General features: G+C 41.3%; 1 protein-coding gene across 1 annotated transcript; it reads right to left on the bottom strand.

The window, feature by feature from the left end:
* Positions 1-825: 825 nt before the first annotated feature.
* Positions 826-21,911, bottom strand: ampd2b (adenosine monophosphate deaminase 2b). Its single transcript, XM_014988350.2, has 18 exons — positions 21,477-21,911; positions 8,628-8,752; positions 8,404-8,534; positions 8,232-8,300; positions 8,058-8,160; positions 7,731-7,935; positions 6,268-6,409; positions 6,053-6,142; positions 5,695-5,824; positions 5,397-5,591; positions 5,186-5,317; positions 4,907-5,070; positions 4,222-4,348; positions 3,961-4,124; positions 3,639-3,759; positions 3,372-3,545; positions 1,513-1,623; positions 826-1,411 (listed from the first exon to the last, which is right to left on the bottom strand). Exons 1-18 carry the CDS (start codon positions 21,583-21,585, stop codon positions 1,196-1,198), a joined length of 2,508 nt encoding a protein of 835 aa, XP_014843836.2. The 5' UTR covers positions 21,586-21,911; the 3' UTR covers positions 826-1,195.
* Positions 21,912-22,474: the final 563 nt, after the last annotated feature.

Genomic DNA, 22,474 nt, shown 5'->3' with positions numbered 1-22,474 from the left:
TTTTTGCCAATCTTTTACCTAAGTTCCTTTTCAATGGATTTCTGTTTTTCCAAGACAGATCCTACTCTGTTTGACAGAATAACTGTCCACCCACAGCTTTTGGATGTAGAGAAAAATGATGTGGTCACTTTGCAGAAAGACCAAAACCCACCTACCAAAAATGAAGGTTTCAAAATGGTAATCTATGAACTGTTAAATGATGTTAAACATTAAGTCCATCTTTATGCTCTAATTGGCATCCTGAAGTTTAACATTGGTCCACACACTGTTACTACAAGTGCAGAGATTTTATGTACATTCCCACATTAAGTCTTAGGAATACACTGCTTAGCTTTTTTGAGTTTCTCGTCTTACAGCCTCAAACATGAAACCTGAAAATTGTGACTTGTTATTGTATTTAACCCCTTTTGCTCGCATACTGTGAAATAAAATCCTTCTGAGACCAACTAGTTTCTGACTTGGTGGGCACTGTTTGATTAGTAAACATTGTCTACCAGTGTGTAATGTAATATTTTATATATAAATATAAGTTTTTTTTTCAATTGACAGATACTGTCAGGTTTGCAGACTCTGCAGATGGCTCTACTGTCACTTTTTCTGCTGTCTGTAAGATTTCAGGGATGGTAAATCTATCTATTCACTTCTTTAACTCATGTTATTATAGGTTTGATGTAGCTGGAGGAATGGGCCCAAAAACTAATGAAGGACTAACAGAGATAAAATAAAAAAAAGAAAAAAACTCCTAAATAGCCAAAGAAAAGTAACCAAGTAACCTGATCCTAAATGCAGCTATATATTTTGTTCAAATTATTTTTCTTTTCACAGTCAATCTTGGATCCTGTTTATTATTCATGATATTTTTGAAAATGTGCAAGACTTGGTACAGCAGTTACAGACACTGGACATACAGTAAATGGTGACAGAATATGGTAACAGTCCATGATACTCTTAGAAGGACTTAGTCAAGAGACATTTCGGGGAAAAAAAAAGCATCAAGAACAAAACAAACGACTCCGGGAAACTAAAGGAAGAAAACTGAAGATACACAGGTTTTAATTTCTGGTGTTAGCAGCTCGTAATCATCCCATATGGAAGGTTCTTCTTTTCTTTCACAAGTGATATGTTTCTATGCAAACGTGTACAACGTCCAGATGTGGAAACGTGGCCTGTGTGCTGAGCCGTCTGTGCTGCACGTTCACTTCTCTGCCTGCACCGCTCCCATGCACAATGCCCCCTCCTCCTCTGTGGTCTCCAGCTCATCTGTGCGGATGGCCTGCGTGATCAAATTCAGCTCCTCACACATGGTCTCGTAGCGGTACGCCACACGGATGTCGGGGACGTTGGTGCGCCTGATGTCATTACTCTCCTGGCCTTCTGCGATGTAGTCTGGGCCGAGCCAGTAACTCTTCATCTGTCGGGGACAGAGGGAGATCAAACTGTCTGCATGCTGATAGTCTGTTTCATAGCCGTGAGGCAGGTTAATATGTAGCGTGCTGTAAAGATGAATGCTACCTTGTGAGAGAATCCGCTCATTAAGACGCTGTTCCTGGCTAACTCACACATGTCACATGAGCTCAGTTTCCACACCTGAGCAGCGATGCTGTACTCCTCCATCAACGGCTCCTGCACAAAATAAACACATGCTCTGAAATCAGTACCAATATAATTTAGAGGCAGTTTCCACCAACAGGATTTGAATTTAACCAAAGTTTCCAGTTAAATCTATGTACCATATTAAAATGTAAAAAAAATAAAAATAAATCCATAAATAAAAGTCTGTAAATGCAGACAGCATATGTATTTATCCAACCTTTACCCTGGTGAAAATAAATAAAATTCACTGCAACAAACTAAGTAAGTTTCAGAGGTCACTTCATAAGAAGATGTTGAGTTTGTACCAGCACATTTACCAGGGAACCAGCCAAGAGGCCCATGGTAGCTCTGGAGGAGCTGCAGCGCTCCATAGCTCAGGTGGGAGACTTCATAATTAGCTGTGCGCTCCAAAAAGATTCATTTAATGGACGAGTAGCAAGAAAAAAAAAAGCATCCAACCAGACCTAAATAGATACTATCCTGCAATTTTTAGATGCTCACCTGCTCCGACACACATGAATCCAATAAATAACTGGTTACTAGGCTTCTGCAGAACCTGCTGACATGGTGTGGCAGTAATTTTACCATTTAACTCAGGTGTGTTGGAGCAGGGATGCATCTAGAAGTTGCTGGATTGTAGCTCTGAAGGGCTTGAGTTGGACACCGCTGAATGAGATCAAAGCAGGTGCAGTCAAAGTTCAGATGTAAATCCAAATGTGAATCTGTAGTAGATACACCTAAAAACTAGCAGCTGAAATGACCATGAATGGTGGTTCCAAATCAAATCAAATCAAATCAAATCAAATCAAATCAAATCAAATCAAATCAAATCAAATTTTATTTGCATAGCACATTTCAGCAGCAAGGCATTTCAAAGTGCTTTACATAATTAAAATAAAAATAGCATGTAATAAACAGTGAGAAAGAGAAAAAGAAAAGATAAAAACATTAAAAACACCGAAAACGAAATTAATAAATAGATAAAAACTAAACATAAAAACATTAAAAACATCAAAGACATCAAAATCCACAATCTAAAAACCCCACAAAGTATTAACGTGTGGAAGTGAATACTAAAGGTCACACAAATGATCAGAAAAAAAAAAAAAAAATATATATATATATATATATATATATATATATATATATATATATATATATATAATATAAACATTACAATTACTGTATGACCTACTTTGTGTGGGCCTGTCACATCAAAGACCTGTTTATTATGAAGATGCATGGTCACAAAGTGTGAAGCAGGAACCCTTTTTGCAATGACTGTAAATGTGAAGAGCACTGCAATTATCACAAAACACTGATTGCATACTTTCCTATTTATACATTTTAAGCTTTAGATATTTACACTCTGTGCTGTGTGAACTGAAAGTAAAAGAAAGCAGAATAAAAACTGATATAAAAATATTATTTTGTTAAATGTATGTTGCAATCATGAAAGAAGAAAAACTAATAAAATATATGCTACATGTATTTGTTTTTAGATCAACTAAGTCAGTGTATTAGTTCAAAGGATTTTTTTAGGGTGTAATAATTTTTAATTGTAGTACGTTGAAGAACTTTATTGTATGTAATCATTAACTTCTTTTGTCTCGTGGCTCTCATAAATTTATATGCAGATCCAACACTTGTCAAGTAGGCAGGACAAGCACACCTACTCCTTTTAAGATCATTTTACTTCAAAGTTTTTAACGTTCTCGCTGCTAAAGGTTCTGATTAAGCTCAAGACTTTGTTTGTGATTTGGTAAGCGTTGTCTGACCTTGGTAAAGTGAAACTGCAGAGGATCGTCTGTGGACAGAGAGACCATGAGTCCTCGAGACAGGTACTCTGGCAGAGGGTTGCGGTGGTAGCTGAGGAACAGGCTGTTATTGCTGAGAGGAGACATGGCGATGCCAATCTGAGCCAAATAATACAGGTACTGCAACACCGGAGCCTGGAAGAGAAACAGGGGCATCGTGTTGCGACATGCCCCAAGAGAATTTTCATAAAGTACAATAAGAACGTTTTGTGGTTTGGGGCGTCCCACCTTTCTGAGCAGCAGCCCATGGGAGATGTTCTCCGACAGCATGAACCCAGACACCAGGTGATGGATCGGCCCCGCTTCCCCACAGTGAGGCCGCAGAACAAGGGTGTGAAAGCCGCGCTGCCTGGGATAAAAACACAGTGTAGAAAATACCGGGAACCCGGCGAGGAACAAGACTGAACAAATAAACACCCACAGATCTTCTCCAGTGACACGCAATCAAAGAGATGAGAGAGGAAAGCAAAGGATCTAAAGAGTTTATTTTCTGAACAGTAGCCTTCAGTAACATATACTATTAGCTGCACTAAGGTGTAATCTAACTTACCTGCGCAGGTGATTCAACACTGTCATGTTTGCATACATGTAGTAGAGGTAGTAGGAATATGGCGGGTTGTCCTCCTCCGTCCAGTTGGCTGGCAGCGGACTGTCCAGGTTGAAGATATGTTGCTCTGGTTTGGATTCATCGTCCACACTGTCAAAGCCAACAACCTGCAGGACAAACAAAGTGCAGATCTGTTAAAAGAAACTCTCCGAGGAGGATGTGAAGGTGACGATCAGATTCGGTGGGTCAGTGAAGTGGCCGTACATGCTGAAGGAAGAGGTGCAGCTCTGGGTGGCTGCCAGGGTTGATTGTGACCTCAAACAAAGGCCTGAAGATATTCTCAAGCATTTCCTGGAAGTTGGACAGCTGTCTCTTCGTGTGGTAGACATCACTGTGAGAGGAGAACATCAACAAATAATAATAAAAAAAATCACTTATAAATCATTGTTTCTCTGATTTAATGAGTCAGATATTCACAAAGACTTCTGGCTGTTTGGAAAACTAAAAGAGAAATTTATTTTATGACAGATTAAGTAGTAGATTCATTTATTTAGATGAAGGAATTTAAATGTAAATATTTAACTGTAATTCAATGCAATAAATAAATTATTATGACAGTTTAAATAACACAGCAATAAATACATTGATTAAAGAAGCAACAATAGATATAAAAATGTATCAAAATATACACAGCAAATGTACTAAATTGATAAATTATTAATTCAAAACATGAATTTATTTCACAAAGTCTTTTTTGTACATTTAAATACGGATATTTCAAGATTAATTGCACAATGGTTAATATATATATCTAAATATTTTATATCTGCAAGGATATTTATTTATAAAATGTATTTATTATTTGGCACAAGTATTTATTGGACACTATCTCTTTATTCCCTCCGTAGTTTTGAGTGAAAATTTGATTTACGCCAGTGGAGAAACTCACAACAGTCGTGGCACCTGTACGAGCCACCGCACGTTGTTGGAGTAGACCTGGTGTCTGACGGCCCACTTGGCCAGCTTGTCCCACTCGTTTCTGGAGCGGCCGTAGATGGACAGCCGGAGCTCCACGTTCTGGTACTTGCTCTCCTCCAGGTCCGCCATCACTTCCTGAGAAGCAGTGAGGGGAAAATAGCCACCAGAGGGCGACAGCGCTTTAAAAAATACACAGGCAGGATTTCATAGGAAGTGGCTAAAGAGGTTGTGTATGCTTTGAAATGAGCACCTTTATAATGTGACCGAAGTACTTCCCCTCGATGTAGTTGTCGGTTTTGATGAAGATCTCTCTCAGGATGGATTCACCGATGGGATTATATTTAGCGTTGAATTTGTCAAACCGATGGAAGGTGTTGCGGTCCTGCAGACGGAAAACAGTTGAAACGTTTCTTTGCACCTCGTGGTTCTTGTTTATCCATTTTTAATGCTGTGTTGCTTACGGCATGCATGTCCAGAGTGTCCACACTAAGGTCAAAGGCGGTCAGGTTCATGCTCTCGAACACCTCCATGAGTGTCTGACCTTTGCCTTTCTCCACATGCACAATCTCTTTAGGATATTTCTTCATGGCTCTTTTGATGAAACGAAGAAGATGCTTCTGGTTCATACAAGACGAAGCGTGAATGTGAGTGTCTACCTGCAAAACAAACAAACAAACGGGGGGAAAAATACATTTTCTTTTTCTGGGTTACCCACAAATGATTATGATGGAACGAGGCACAAGAAGGTGTGATTTTTACCTTACGAATATTGTAAAAGTCTCTGTGGGGAACCTTTTTCTGTGCTGCAAGCTCCTTCATCTCATTCAGCAGGATGTGCATCTGGAATTTGGAGCTGAGATACTGAAGCCGACGATAGCAAAACGACTTTCTGTTGGGAAGGGAGACATTTCACACTATTTGGTTTTAAACTGATTTCAAACAATCTGCGCCTTGCAAAAGTAATCATAACCCTGTGACCTTTTCGCTCCAGACGATGATTATGAGTTTTATGTTGGCTTATCCTATTGAATCCCAATAAACGTTTGAGGCCTAGGGAAACTTTTGCAAGGCTGTGTTTTCTACAAAGTAGTGTTCAGTATTAGGAACTAGAGCTTACACGGGTCCATTAATAATGAGGGCCATCATGACGTTCATATCAGCGATGTACTCTTGCAGGTCTGGGTACGGCAGGTCCAGCTCTGTGCTCCTGTTTGCGACATCACAGTCAAACAAGTCTGGCTGCTGCCAAGGGAACACGTGAACAGAGTCTAAAAACAGAAAACTCCTCTAACAGAAGATGAAGCACCAAGAGATTTGTCCCCAATATCTTACTTTTCCATAACGTCCCTGCTGGTGTACACGTGCATGACGCCGTTCACCATCTTACAGCCGTAACCCACATCGGGGGCCATGCTGGCGGGGTCCTGGTTCTCGTACGGGTGCGTGTCAGAAGTAGGTGGGTGCACCGTGGCATCTGTGAGGGGGCAGAAATCCATGCTCGGTCTGAGCTCAGCGGCCCACACACTGCGGCAGCATGCTCAGGGGGGTGTAACAGATTGTAGAGCTTTAAATCTGTGGGGGTGCCAGGGTGTACTCCACTGAGAGAGTACTACTGCTGTCGCTTAGCATTTTACAGTCTGATCCAGAAAAACTGGCATCACATATTCACATTCTTTAATGTTAAGCAAATAAAATATGAAAAAGAAGAAAGACTAAAAAAGAATTTGCAGTAACCTGTTTAATTTCTATTACTTCTTTTTTAGCGTCTCACTCCAGAAAGGTAGTCATTTCTTTAACTGGTCAGCTGGTGGAGTCGAAAATAGCAGAGTTGAACAAAGGGGCACATTTGTTGTTTGAAGCGTGCTAAATGAGTTGCTAGGCGTATGCAAATGACGCTCGTGGTGATGTCTTTAACCAAAAGGACAAAAGCTTCGGCAGCAAGTGAGACTTTTCAAAGAGCTCACCAGTAGCATCTTCTGTTGGATGAAACCAGTCCCTCTGCTGTGGACATCAGAGATTTTGTCCATGCGTAAAAATCTATACTACAGTGAACTTCACCTGCTGGCCCCCCATGTCTTAATAACACCATTACATCTTGTTAGCAGCTGCTAAATGTATGAATCTTTACCAAAAAGGGTGAGTGATGAAGCAAACAATTTGTCAGTATAAGCAAGTACTCTGTACTTCCTGTTACATTCATTATAAATTATGTTATGCATTCATCGGTTTAATATTGATTTTAAACTAATCTCATTTAACACTGATTTTAATGTGCAACATTTTGCAGGTAAGCCACAATATAAACTGAAATATTTAGTCTCCCCAATGCCGTTAATATAAGACATAAGAAGAAACTAAACAATAAAACCACAAATATTAGGGTCTCCTTTTTGTAACACTAAAGGTTCCAGGAATAAATAAAACATGGCTCTCTGCTCCGGGTGAGAACAGCCAAGGGGCGGCACAAGCAAAAAATGTAATTTCCTGTAGTGGCCTGACAATTTTTATATTTCCTGTTTGTCCACTTAAGAAGTTGGGAGGGGCTCTCCGCTGTTTGGTGAACGGCAACCAAACAACTGGCTGCACATTTGTTTCTGTTTACTGAATGTGTTTTGGACATTTGTTTGAGTCTAGAACTACTAGGACAATAGCAGAGGTTTGAAGCTGGAAACTTCCAGATAATTCTCTCCAAACTTCTCTGCATATTTCTTTTAGGAGAGCAGTAACTTCTCACAGTTAATATCTGAGTTAACGTCTCTGTTTCATAGCTCTGGCTCATTGCTGCATGTGCTGACCTGCGGTGACGCTGGTCTCGGTGGTCTCTGCCAGCTCCTCCTCCTCCTCGTAGATGTCCAAGTAGAGCGGTCTCTCGCTCAGCTCCTGCAGGTAGCGAGCCGTGGTCCTGTAGAAGCTCTGCAGCGACAGACCCATGTACTTTTGTCTGATGAACAGAGCCTTCACCACACATTTGGCAGCGTCCAGCAGATCTGTGAAGGGAACCTTCAGGGAAAAGCAACAGATTAAAAAAAAGGTGCAAAGATAGAGTACGTCTTCACGGTGGAGGAGGTGTTACATTAACGGTGGAAAAACGCAGAAAGTTTTATCCGACTTCTCCAACTCACCCCACATTTCTCCTCTCCGGAAATAGTGACTCTCTGGTACTCTCTCTCTGGGACCACGTCTCTCTCCTGTTGATTAGGAGCCTGGCTCTGCTCCTTCATGAATCTGATGACAGGTCCACAAGTCCATGAAAATGTGACAACAATAATCATTTCATAAAATCTTTGCTGACTCACTCCAGGTCTGTGGCACTGTCCGTCTTCATGAACTCTTGTTTGGCTCGGAGGAGGATGTCTGGTTCGAACCTGAGCACAGAGGCGCTAAACTCACTTTGGGATCTCTGATTTGCAAACAAAACCACCTGAGTGGCTGCATCAGTTGCACATTTCTGTACTTTCTGCCACTTACTTGACATCCTGACTTATCTGGCGCTCAAGGCGATGGCGTTTCTCTTCCAGCTGTTCGATGGGGCTGTCCTCTGGAAACTCATAGGGGGCGCTCCGCATCTCACTCTCCGCCAGGCTGCGGGAGAACAGCTCCTTCACACAGAAGCAGAAACGGTAAGTTAAGCTGACGTATTAGCTTAAAAGACATATGTTCACTTCAGGGGGGCTCAGTGGGAGAGTTTGGACCTCAGCTATCTCCTTGTATTTCCCGTCCATGGAGGTGCGCAGGTCGATGGATTGTTTCAGGGCCACTGGGATCCCGGGCAAGGAATGCTGGGAAGTGAGGAGTCGGCGAGGGCCACGAAGTTCAACTGCAGAGGAAGAGAGAGGCAAAGTGGTGTATTAGAAACTAGTGCGACACTTGGAAATTATTTTTTGTTAAGATGTTGGCTGAAGCTGGTAAAAGAGCATCATTATCCACGGCGAAACAAATTCTGTATGAAGTTGGGCTGCGAGGCCACTCAGCGATGAAGAAGCCATCGCTCTAAAAAGCAACATAAAGGACTGTTTGCACATGGACCTTCCTTTATTTCTGAAGACATGTTCTGTGGTCTTATCAAGATAAAATTTAATTGTTTGGACATATTGACCATTGGCAAAATCAAAGGAAAAAATGGGGACGCTTGCAAATCTGAGGACAACGTCCCATCTAGAAATTTAGGTGGTGGCAACAAACTGTTGTAAGTTGTTTGACACGAGTTGTTTAAATATTTCTATGAAATACTGAGGAAATATTCTAAAGTTGAATAAGAGGAAAATGAAAAATGCACCCCTCATTATTCTTGCATTTAGGGAATATAATTCGTTTTGGTATTCAAGCCAACTTCAATCAGAAAAAATTTAGTCTGATTTAATGGCAAGAAAAGGGAATGTGTGATTTTTTATAGTGCATGTTCAAACAAACAAATCTAAAACCATTTTTGCCTTATGTTTACAGTTTAAGCTAAAGACTGTTATTTTTGAAGTTGTTTTCTTTTGCTATGCACTGATGCCTAAGCTTGTTGTTCCATATGTAACAATTTACTTCTAGTTGCCTTCTCGACTGCTTCATCATGCATGTTTTATTTTTTCACATTCCCTGATTCTGTGACATATGAGCAAATTTCTCCACAGTGAGCCAAAGGCGGCTTGAGAATGTGATAGTTTGTTTTGTAGCTAAGTTCATCTTAGTAAGGCTTTACACTGGTCAAAGTTTTGACCTCTTTACAGTCTCATGTGCCAGATTTTGGACCAGACTGTTCTGTTCTTGCACTCAGGCTTTCATTATTCCTTAATCATTTTCACTTAAACTTTTGACAATCAAAAAGACTGCGTGGGCTTCCTCTGCTGGTCAGATCTCTTTGAACAATTAGTGAGTGACACTGGAGCTTTTTATAATCCTATATAAAACCTGGAGCCTAAAAAGCAGAAGAAGAAGAGGAAGGAAGATTATTGCTGAAGAAGCTCAGATCTAATTTACACTTCACTCAGTGAGCAGTGACTAAAACAAGTCCGCTCGGTGGGTTCCCACAGTGCAGTGGAGCTCAGCGCCTATTTGTGCCTCCGTACACAATGAGCCATTTAGGTGAAGAGCCATCAGAGCAGGAGCACACAGGCCATTATCGCTCTGCAGGACTCAGTCCTACACAGACTCAGCTGTCACAGACAGATGAGGAGGCTCTCAGAACGTGAGAATCCTCGTGACAAGGACGGAAGTGAGTGAATGCATCTAATAAGCAGAAAGAAAGACATAAATAAAAAGAGAAGTTTTTCTGTAGTTTTTAGACAGATATCCATCTTTAACTCGAAACTACCTGTCACTGAAATATTCATCATCATGTTGAATATTTCATTGCATGCATGGCAGAGTATCAGTGGGGCTGATGTCCCTCGGTATTTATAGACCATGTTCAGAAAGAGGTCAGAGAGGATGCACTGCATGTTACAGTCTGACCTCTTGGACAGCAGCTCAGACAAAACGCACACATAACCCGACAAGAAAACCTTCTATTAAACCAGGAGCATCCGCCACAATCTTCAAGCTTTTTAAAACTATTTATTTTAGAATTATTAAATTGGCATTTTTGTCTTTTTATTTTTGAACACCTCTTGTCTTTGTATAAGTCTAAACGCTTACAGAGTTGCAGAAAAAAAGTAGTTGTTAAAAACTAATTGGCCAGCCCTCAACCCACCACACATTTCATCGCACTCAGCCTCACACTGTCCAATCAACACATCCCACTCAACACAGAGAACAAGTTTGCTGGGACCACATGGCTGCAATGTCAAAACATAGACTGAATCTGAAGCTCTGAGGAACAATGAGAGGAACACACACGTCTGCTGCACAGAAAAATCCAACTCAGAGTCGACGTTTGCAGGAAAACTGTACGCTGAGTAAGCAAGAGACATTTACCATAACTCTTTCTTTCAGCAATTTTAATGAGAAAAATTCTGGATAATTGTTGGAAAAAGTATATATATATTTACTTTTTCCAATAGTAAAAAAAAAAAATATATATATATTTTTTATTTATATATATATGAAATAATATTTCATAATGTTTTTTGAAAGTCGGTTTGATTTGCTGCCCTGCGAGGTTTGCGGCGTCACCACAGTTCGCCCCACTTCTTGCTCTATTGACTGAGAGATTGGCATGGCTCGCAGTATTGACGGTGCAGATAAAATGGAAAAGGAATCACATTCTGTATCTGATGTGGACGTGCACCATAGGTAACCTTCTCACTGAATGACACTACGAGCTTAGATGGCAGGAAGATTTTCTGAGCTTGACTCTCTTTCTGACAGTTTCATTCAAAACCTTCAGCTCTAGATTCAAAAACAGTCACTGGATTGTTGTTGTTTTTTTTGTTTTTTTTATCAGAGAGGTGACAGCTGCACGTCACAACAGCCACAACAAATCCAGCTGCAATTCCCAAAAATATTTTTTGGTGTAAAAACATCCCGGTGCATCGCCAAAATAACACCCATACCCACAGTGAGACAAGGTGGTGGCAGAATCACTTTTGTCTGATGAAAGGATTTTTTTTTGTTTTGTCTGGAGGAAATGAATCAGTTTCTGTCAAACACATTCAGGTGTTAGAGAGAAATGTACTTTTTTTATGAACACATTGAGTCCAAACATACATCCAAATCAACAAAAGAATAATTTCACCAGAAGTAAAGCAAAGTAGCTGAATCTAGAACTAAATTCAACAGAAAATGGTTTGGAGACTTGAAGAGACAAAAGTATCAAATAATCGACGTCTAAATCTAAATACCATGACTTTACCAAAAGTCATATTTTCATACCAAGTTCCTTTGCCTGATGTTACACATCCTATGTTCAAAGTCAAAAAGATTTGCACTGAATGGTCACATTTAAGATACAAAACAAAGCTGTCTGGATTAAAAAGAAAAACAGAACAAAAGCATGAATAAGGCTTGATAGACTGCAGTTTGTCTATAAGACACAGATTGATGCTGCTCTGTTCATAAGATCAGGGACGTCTGTGCAGCGCAGCAGCAACCAAGGATATTATTTCTGCTGTCAGTTCAATGGATATTAAGCCGCTCTAATGACACCGGACACTGGTGTGGAGGGCAGGATGCGACAACCACACTGGGATGCAGTAAGGCCAAGCCCAGCCACTGCTTCCAGACCTGAAGCTAAGCCCCTAATGGCTGCTATATTTGGATCAGTGGCGTTTATGGTTATATAATGACTCATCCCCTCACGGACGGGGAGCAAACCGCTCTGAAATTAAATCCATCAGTGTTTTTCTTGGAAGTATTTTGCCCGCACGGACGTTAAATTGACCAAAGTTCTCCTGCAAAATTTGTTAAACTGGTTTATAATTGTCTACGGGATCTAAGAGATGCTGGAAAAAAAAAAAAAAAAGAGTCAACACTCACTGCTTGATATCTACCGAGTCAAAATGAGGTTAAATAGGGTTCACACAACAGAGAGAAAGGCTGGAGATGCGATCTCACTGGGGGCTCTTTAGTAGAAACGTTTGCTCAATAACTTGTTAAAATGAACTGCGAATCTGCCAGTCACTTGTTAGGGACTCAGAGCATTTATCCACACAAAGTAAAGCAAGTGAATAGAGGGTCAGAAAGGGGAAGAAAGGGGATTAAATTATTTTAACACAGTATGGCTGTTTGTGTCAGACAGAGATGATCTGCTGGAATCTCCGAACAAAACATTCCTTTCAGATTTTCCAGATTTATAGAGAACGGATTAAAAAACCCAGAAACTATCCAAGGAAAAGCATGCGTGTGAACAAAAAGACCTTGTTGATATCAGGGGTCAGTAACTCTTAACAACTTGTTGCAACCAGAGTAACGTGGTTGTAACAAGTTCTAGTCCTGGCCTGTGAGTCTAGATTTCTGCTGCTGCAATCAGACTGCAGGACCAGAATGTGGCAAAAACATCAAACCCGTCTTGCTTTGTATCGACACCTCAGACTGGTAGCCGTATAACAATGTGGGGATGCTTTCATGGCGCATTTTGGACCCCAGGCTGCACTGTGGTGCAGCTGGAAGCACCGGTTTCGACTCAGGTCTTTCTAGAGTTTGCATATTCTCCAGTGCGTGCGTGGGTTCTCTCCGGGTACTCCGACCTCTTCCCACGGTCTAAAAACATGACTGTATAATTGCTCTCTCTAAATTGTGAGTGTGTGCGTGGTTGTCTGTCCTGTCTGTCTCTGTGCTGTCATGTGATGGACTGTGCAGGGTGTACCCCGACTGTCGCCCAGAGACAGCTGGAGATAAGTCCCAGCTCCCCCGCAACCCGGCGAGGGCAAGCGGCAGGTTTTTAGACGATGGATGGACTTTAGGTCCGTTATTGTATGCGAGAGACAGACAAAGTCATGTGACTCCGCATAGCTTCGAGATCGGTATGTTTTATTCCATATCCATGTCTGTAAATGTTTGCCTTCCAACTTATTCAGAATAAATGTTCAGCATGAATAAAATTCAACATCCTCCCTTAATCTCTCTGGTTTTACCATCAAACAGGCCGCTACGCAAGCCACCATCGTCTACCTGCGCCTGTGGGGGGCTGTGACTCATCGCCTCGGTGGAAAATATTTTTCTCAGTAAAACTTACATATCCTCACAGAGGCAAGATTGCTTTGGGATGCCGGAGACTAACAATGCCGTAGAAGAGTTTTATTTGGAAAACTCCAAGCAGAAATCGGATTTATTTCTGATACTTAGAGAATGTAAATAAATAAATAAATGAATAAAAGGTTTTCTGGTAAAACTGTCAAACGAAATGCAAAAACCAAGAGTTTTCAAATCATACATATTACACATGTTGTTTCTACAAAAACATGCTTCAAGCTAACCGTCTCTGGTACTGACTGCTGTCTACAGCCAAATAAATCCAACAGGATTTAATGCCCATCTGATAGACCTTCATATTATGATAACTAAGCAGCATTTAAAAACTTGTTTCCTTGTGGTTCAACATCCATCTGAGGACCCAGAAACTTGCTTCTGTCTGCAGAGACGCTTTTTTATCTCCATGCCCACAGGCCAAAAGTGATATAAAATCAGCCTCTTCTGTTTTTTCTGCTTTTCGTCAGCCTGCCCTGTGGAAACTAAGAAAACATTAACAACCCAGATACGGTCCAGCATTACAGCCCTGCCAAGATCCCACAGCTTCGGCGAGTTGCAGGCATTATCGATCCGGACTTCTTCTTTCTGCACACTTGCACCATTTTACCCAGTCTGGAAACGCACCAGGAAGCAAGTTTGTGGGGCGATCAATCAGCACGCCGTCTCCTCTGCACTCTAAAGACAGCGCTGCTTGGGGCTGTAGCACGAAGCCGTCAGAGGACAGCCAGAAGAGAGGTGGTTGGGAAAGAGGGAGAGGAACAGAGGAGGGGAGCATTTTGTAATGAGGGATGAGGGTAGTGGAGCATACCTGTCTCCTCAGAGCCAGTTTTAACCAGCAGCTAGCAGAGCCAAGGGAGGACAGACAGACAGAGGGAAGGAGGGAAACAGTCGCTGTCCTGGCTGGGAGATGGAGCATGCCAAACAGCAAATGGCCCAGGATGGCGACTGCTGTCCTTTCAGCATGGGCTCAACATGATGGGAGGCAAAGGTGGGATGGAGAGAAACAAATGAGAAACACTCCAAGTCAAAAATAAAACAACTCCAAACACACTCGTGCCTGTACATCAATGCACTCACAGAGTCAAAACCATCAGTCATCTCTGCTGCCATCCATAATCTGTCCCTGTCATACATACACAGAGCAGGTCCGGCAGATCCATGAACTCGCCCTCACAGCCCCCCTCTGCTCTGCCTGCCTCCTGGTCCAGGCCAGCTGTCACTGCACCAGCCGCCTCTGGAGCCGATCTTCCTCATTTAAAAGCCTCTGACATCTATCTGGACCGTACCACAGGAGGATGAGGAGGCGGGGGTGGGGGAGACGAAGGAGCATCAGCGGAAAGCGCCGTCTCTCCTGGGCTGAACTGGTCCAGCAGCATCCCCCGCCCCCTGTTCTCCGCGCAGTCGCCTGAGCTGTGTTTGGCTGAAGGGACCATGTGTTCAGGATGTTTGTGTCATGTGTGTCTGAACAAAGCGTTGCTGTCTCAGCTGTAAGGTTTGACATTTCATTGTCCTTTTTGTTGTTGTTGTTTTGATAGTAGAAGTCTGAGGGGGGGGGGGGAAAATGTGTTCAACACGTGACCAGAACTGAATCTCCTCTCATAAATCCACTTAAAGAGCCGCTTCGTTGTTCCCGTCTACCATGGCTTATTAGGGACATACTAAAAAAAAAAAAAATTAATTAAAAATAAAAATAATAATAGTATTGTTATAATAATTTTATTTATAAAAAATTATTTTTATAAATAAAAATAAATTATTATTTTTATTTATTTAAAAAAAATAGTATTATGAGAATAAACTCATATGAGAATAAAGTCATGAGTTGAAACAACATGAGAATGAAGTCGTAGTAATATGGGAATAAAGCCATAAAATTATGAAAATAAAGTCCAAATAATACAAGGATAAAGTTGTGATAATAATATGAGAATAAGGTAATATTCTCATATGACTTTATGAGGATATGACTCATAAAGTCACATATTCTTGCAATACATGTGTCTTATACTACAGGAATATGTCATAATATTATGACTTTTTTCTTGTATTTTTATGACTCTGTTCCCGTAAACCACTCTGCACTGAACTTTACACTTTCTGGTTGAAACTATTGACCAAAAACTCCATGCAGAAAGACCCCAGGCTGGGATCTGAACCGAGGACCTACATGCTGCAAGGCAACAATGCTACCAACTAATAGATGAGACGATTATTATTTCATTGTTTGTTCATGTCATGATTGCTGATCTTTGATTGATTTTTGTCCATTCGACATCACTGCTTCAGGGGCTCTTGTGTTTTGTCTGTCCTGCTTGTCAGCTCAGTAAGACATGAGCTGCTGTTCTGCTGAAACTCAGCTCAACTTTTACCTTCAATTTCTGGACATCCTCTTACCACAACATGTAAGTACCAGTAACTCTATGCAATCCCACATGACTGGAATCACAAACAGAGAGAAAAAACAATCTGTTCTGTAAAGCCCTCCTGATGGGGATGACATCATGGAGGGTGAAGCCCAGCGTGACACTTTTACCAAAAAATTAAACCCCCCCGGCCAGAGCAGCAGAAAATCCACCTTGTCCCTTCTTATGCCCGTTAATCTTAGACGCTACTCAAATACAAATTAGTTTTGAAGAACTCTTATTGGTTTTCAGTGAGCATTGAGACATGGATTTATTCAGAGCCGGCGCTCTCTAATGGTCATGTGAGGCTTTACAGCCAAATAACTGCATTTATGAAGACTCATTGTGATGGATGAACATCTGAATGACGTTCAGCAACTTCAAGAGACAAAATTAAACCTGGTTTTAAACAGATGTCTGTCTGCATTTTTCTGATGGTTTCGATCTTAGAAAGGTGTTGTAATTAACAAGATAATAACCTGCTATAAATAAACTATTCATATTAAATCATGTGAAGACACTTCCATCATATCCGCACATGAAAATGAAAGTAGTTCACAGTGCATTATGGGTGTTTCAAGTCAATCTGGCATCTTATCAAATAGATGAAAGTTATTTTTACAGGCAGCTCTTAAAAAAATCATCTGAGAAATGTGTCAAGCTGTGTTAAGACTAAACAACATTTTTTTTATGAGAGAAAGTGCAGAAATTTCTTTTATCTTTTAATCTATTTTTTAATCTTTAAGTTTCCCATTCAGCTTAGTTAAATTCTAGGTAATTTAGTGTTTATGGGCCAAACGTGCCACATTATTCAAATGATAAGCAGAATTTAGAGTTGAAGCTTGATCATGAAAACATTTTCAGCCATTAAAAAGTGTGGTCTAATGTCTGTACCTTCCAAACTGGACCTCTCTGCGTGCGACCAGCAGCTGCTGTCAAGGTTTCTGTCGACTTATCGACTGCATCGACACACCATCAGGGCCCAGGACAGCGGAGAGGCGACCCCACCCTCCCAGGCCCCAACATCCCACGCCAGATGTTGCTCCATCCGAGCAGCGGGAAGGACACAAAAAAGGTCGGAGTGTCTGAGCTCAGGTTATCTGATGAAGGTGTGTCATTGTTTTGGTCAATCATTAAGAGAAATGTGTGTCATTACCTCAGATTAGATTCTTGTGGCGTCACAGTGTTTGCCTGCGACCTGCGCCGTGACATCCGTGTGGGATTGTGACAATGGCAACAAGTGACACAGGCAAAAGAGGTGTGAGCAGCATGTGGGTGAAGCCCAGCGTGATCAAAGGTCATTCATTGCTTCCTGAATGACCTTTATGAAGCAGTGAGCTGATTCATAAAGGACTAACTTTGGGAACGTTTCACATTTTATCACAGGCTATGAGCTGCTTTTACAAACGTGATGAACGTCTTTCTGGCTCTTTCTATTAATCCGAGAAGCAGATTAATGGGGGTGATTGGGATGTGATTGAGAAGCAGATTTTGCAAACATGCCATCATCTAAATGTCATGATTCATGAATGTTCCAGTCAAAGGAAAGACTAAAGCTCAACTAAAAATCTGTGGCAGGACCTGAATATTACTACTCACAGATTATATTCACCCAATCTGACTGACTTTAATCTGTTTGTCAAAGGAGGACAGATTCAATTTTCTCATTTCTTGATTTTCGAAACTGTAACATTTCTGCAAACCGTCGACTGGATCTGAAAAAAAACAGACACCTTGTTTTACGTGTAAAAATGTTTTAGAAATACACTCCACTTTGTGTTGGTATATCACATGAAATCACAGTAAAATAATCTGCAGATTTTGTTTGTACTGTGACAATAAGAGGGGTATGAAAACTGTTGTCATGTAGTGTGTGTTTAGAGCTGGACCAAAGAAGCTTTGGAGAACCGTGGTAAAGTTTGAATAAAGAAATCAGAAAACTTGCAGCAGAAGCATGAGGAGAGTGAAACGTGAAGCACGGATGGAGGAACAGGGAATAATTAATGCAAAGACGCTGAACAAAGACTCACAGAAACCACAAACCAGGGGGAAAAGGTTAACACTAAGAAAATAATCTAAAGGAAAGAAAAAAAAAGAAATATCATGGCAACACCTACTAACAATAATGAATACAGAGATGAGCACAATATGGAAGAAATAAAGATCAAAAACACAAATGAAACCCAAACACACACCGTAATGTATGATATTGTTGTTTTTTTTCACCCTGCTGTTAATGCATTTTCCATTAAACCGTTTTGGTCTCAATTAATGTCAGACAGCTGTTATGACTCAAGCAGACAGCTCCTGCTGCATTCATTTACAACCATTTGCACACATTTCGGTGCCTCAACAAGTCCAAATTGTATCAGCGCGGTGTGGGGGCGAGCTGGAGAGTGGGTGTCTCTAATCCCAGAACTACCTTCCTCACACCCGGAGAAGAGATTCATCTAAAGCTGCTCTTTGCCGAGCTTCGCCCTGCAATGATGTGACAAACACAGACACTGTGCTCAAACATGCTGCACAAAATACACTCCAACTCTGAGCTGCTCTGATCCTGCAGCATACTTTCACATTTGCTCCCTTTCAGCCGGGCACGTTTACTCGTTAAAGGGGGATAATCCACTTTTGCTGCATGCAGGTGTCGTTTAGATGTTGAAAGACGTCATGCTCTGACCTCTATTTACAATTCAACTGAAAGTGGCTGAAGCAGAAACGAATCCAATAAGCGCTGATTAATTATTTGACAAGACTGTAGAGTTAACCATCTGATCTTACGCAATCAAATCAGCCTAATTTCGCTGCATTCGCACTTACAATACTGTACAATCTGCCCCCCAACTACACAAGCGCCCTTGCAATAAAAGCACAAAACAAAAGAGATGAGTCACCTAAATGTCACATTTGCTTACTCAGTTAGTTCCCTGGAAGCTTTAACAAAATCAAATGTGAATGTTGCTTTTTCCACGTGCCTCTGCAGACTGAAAGTCTCTAACACTGAAGAGGTAAAAGAAAAATGGACTTGAAACAAAAAAAAAAAACAGCATCTGTTCAATTATTCCACCCAGCATGAGAGCATTTATTTATAATAATGCTTTTGTTTACGAGCTACTAAAGTGGATAATTGCTGAAAACATCCTGATCTGGGAGCTGATGATTCGCTCAGCTTTCCTGCTGCTGGATTAGATGTGAAATTCCTGAACACGCTGACCGTAAACTAAAGTCTGAGCATGCCGCTGTTGGGTCCCAGTGGAGATATGAACAGGAAGAGATTACTGAGACAACTTTAAATTTAAACAATGCAAAATTTTGAAGAAATATGACTATAACAATTGTCCAAGTCAAGATGGAGGACATGGACTTCAAATTTTCATCATGATACACCGCTGTGGCAAACACTATGAAATAAGATACTCTGCTATCACAATAACACAGTGAGGTGCAATTATACCACTAAGCATGATAGCTGCTTTTATTCCTGTTGCCAGAGATTTTATTCTTTGATTCTCTCATAAAACCAACAACAGGAACGTAGAGGTTTTGAAAAGTGTACAGAGAGACTTTGATTCACCATTTTCAAAGCTTTTCAACGTACAAGGATAACAGTCTTACATAATCCAAATGGAAAACAAAGAGCTTTATTGAAGGAAGAATGTAAATATGCTATAACCTGGTTGCATAAGTGTGCCACACACTCTGCTGAAGCACCTTTTGATTCAGTTTCAGCTTTTCTTCATTTCAGATAATCAAATTAACTTGAATTGGAAGAACCAAGATGAGCTCTGCAATGACCAGAATGTAGCTACAATTTCCTTCATTTAGTGGTTTTGTTCGACTTGACAAACATCTCCTGGATTTTCCACATGTCTGCACTGAGGGTTGTGGTGTCAACATAAAAAGTCTTTCTTCCAACGAAAACATCTAAAATCGGCTCAAATCTCCAAATATCCATAGCAGAACATGCTGTAGTCTGATGAAACATTCTGTCCAAGTATTTAAGTAGCAAAAAAAAAAAAAAAAAAGTTGACATCACCAAGTGAATACAAAATGAGAGGCTCGTTGGCAGCATCATGCCAGTTTTTGTCCAAAAACTGTTGGTTTGTAAGTCTAAATATGGATTCGAATCAACAAAAGACTCATTTTATGGAAGATAAATGAATGTTTTCAAATGGTGCAGAGCTAAATTAGAGAATACATATGTGGGGTCGTCTGAATAGTACTGTAAACAAAGGATGTCAACAGATTTAGTGACATTTCACAAAATCAAAATCTGTCCTCCTAACTCAGAAAGCTGAACGCTGAAACTGATTGAAATGATGTTTTATCCAAGTGTGTTTTTGCAGGTGTGCATATTTATGCAACCAAGTTTTAGCACCTTTGAACTTTTTTCCATAGAAAAATGTATTTATTTCGTAGATGAGTTGTTGTACAGGATATATGATTTTGTGGAAAATGTTTTAAAATGATTTATTATGCATTAGTTTTTTTTTGTATTAGAGTGACGTGGCATTTTGGAACAGTACTGTACACTTCAGAGAGCTACTGCAGGTTAAACAGCAAAAGTAATATCCAAACCATGACAACATTTTTTCCTAAATTACTCCAACCAGTATTTCCATCTTACCATCCCCTACACTAAAAAAAATCCCTGAAACCTGCACAGATGCAGAAATTATTTTCTGCATTTTCCCTGATGAAAAGGAAACCCTATCGCCTGAATGTGGGGCTAAAAGAGACAAATACAGTTTGCACAGAGGGACGCTTCCATCTCGTTTCAGAGAGCGATCCCTCAGCCTCACATCACTCTGGAACGAACGAACAAGTTTTGCATTTCAGAGAAAGTGTGGCTGGATCGGCATATGATGCCTCCTCTTTGTGGTTTGGATAAAAGGCCGTGCATACATCAGAGTGGAGGCTAATCCTCTCTTTCAGCCGAGGACAAAGTCCTGAGGTACCAACATACATATTCTCTTTCTGCAGTTAACCAGCTTAGCAAAAACCACAGTCATCAAGTTTCCTCTCTCTCAAGGAAAAAAAAAAAGACAGGAAGAGTCAATTTGCAAAATGCCTTAAAAACATTATCCCTATTGCAAAGTAAAAATTCAGTCTAAAACGTGACGGCTAACAACATAGGGGTGTTCACCTGAGAAAAACAAGTTACGCAATGGCTAAATTGTTTCACACTGGTGGGGCTCATTTGTGGTGCAGCTCTGTGAAACTGTGACAGATGAAGCCAGAAAAGATAATAATAAAAAAAAAAAATATAATAGAAAGACTGTAAACATGCTGTCAGCAAAGGAGTAAAACGCCTGAAATCTCCCCCAGAAAACAGCCTCCGTTGCATCTTCCTGCAATCAACAGGTTTGCATTTCAACTACTGCCAACCTCTTCCAACTCAGGGGAAAGTAATGCACACCGAGTGTTTCTATTTACACTGTCATACTTTTTCTGTCACTCGTCCTGGAGAAGCTGTCAGAGCAGAAACATGATGTTTAATGTGCGACTCCTCTCACCTCCTCCACTCACCTGTGCTGGCCGTGTACTGCAGGCTGCCCCGCTTCTTAAAAGGCGAAAGAGGCTTGTTTTTGACCCCGGAGCCACCGGCTGCGGTCCCGGAGGGCACGTTGGAGGACATGATCCCGGGTCGTGTCTCTCGGCTCGGCTCGAATGAGGGGAGGAAGAGGAGGAGAACCGAGTGAGTCAGGCTGAGCTGTGGAGGACGGAGAGATGCTGGGCGAGTGAGGAGAGGAGGCGAAGAGAGGAGGAGGAGGACAGACGGGAGAGAGAGAGAGAGAGAGAGAGAGAGAGAGAGAGAGAGAGAGAGAGAGAGAGAGAGAGAGAGAGAGAGATGTAGCACAGATGCTTTCAGCTTGAGGGAGTCTCACTGCAGTCGGTGTATTAGCGGGGGTTTCCAGACTCACTGGTCCATCAGCATCAGCATCCCTCTGCAGAGAAACAAACTCCGCCCCCCCGCAAAAAGACCCCGGCGCCTGAGCTGCAGCGTTGGTTGGTGGGGTGGGGGGGTGATGTAGGGTCTCGCATTCCACCCCGCTCCCCCCCGGCCCTCCCCGGTCATGCGCAAAACACACACACACTTATACAGCCACGCACAACAACCAACCACTACAACACACACGCACACTGTTCTGCTGTTGCCATGACGACCACAAATCTGTGCGTACTCTGTAGTGCAGAGTGTTGGCTAGAAAACTTTCTATTAATATATTATAAAAGGGGCTGCATAAAATTTGATAAGTAAGTGTGAACGTGGCGAGGCGATAATATCAACAAGCACAGCGAGTCAGTGAGACATGGAGGAAGATCTGCAGAGGTGATGCAGGTAGATCCACGCTCCGCAGCATCAGTACCAACAAGAGCAGGCGCTTCGCGTTCATGGTTCAGCACTGACAAAATATGGACTGAACAGAAAGTTCTCAATAAAATCAATTCACTTTGTTGGGCTCCTATGTTCTCTGTTCTCACATATCGTATCAAAATGTGACTGAAGTCGCTGCAAAGCTTCT

Source organism: Poecilia mexicana, unplaced genomic scaffold, assembly GCF_051168715.1.
Source record: "Poecilia mexicana isolate PSO_F unplaced genomic scaffold, ASM5116871v1 scaffold_7, whole genome shotgun sequence".
NCBI classification, from domain to species: domain Eukaryota; kingdom Metazoa; phylum Chordata; class Actinopteri; order Cyprinodontiformes; family Poeciliidae; genus Poecilia; species Poecilia mexicana.
Note: the sequence above shows the minus strand (reverse complement) of the source record. Positions and strands in the feature narration are given on the sequence as shown.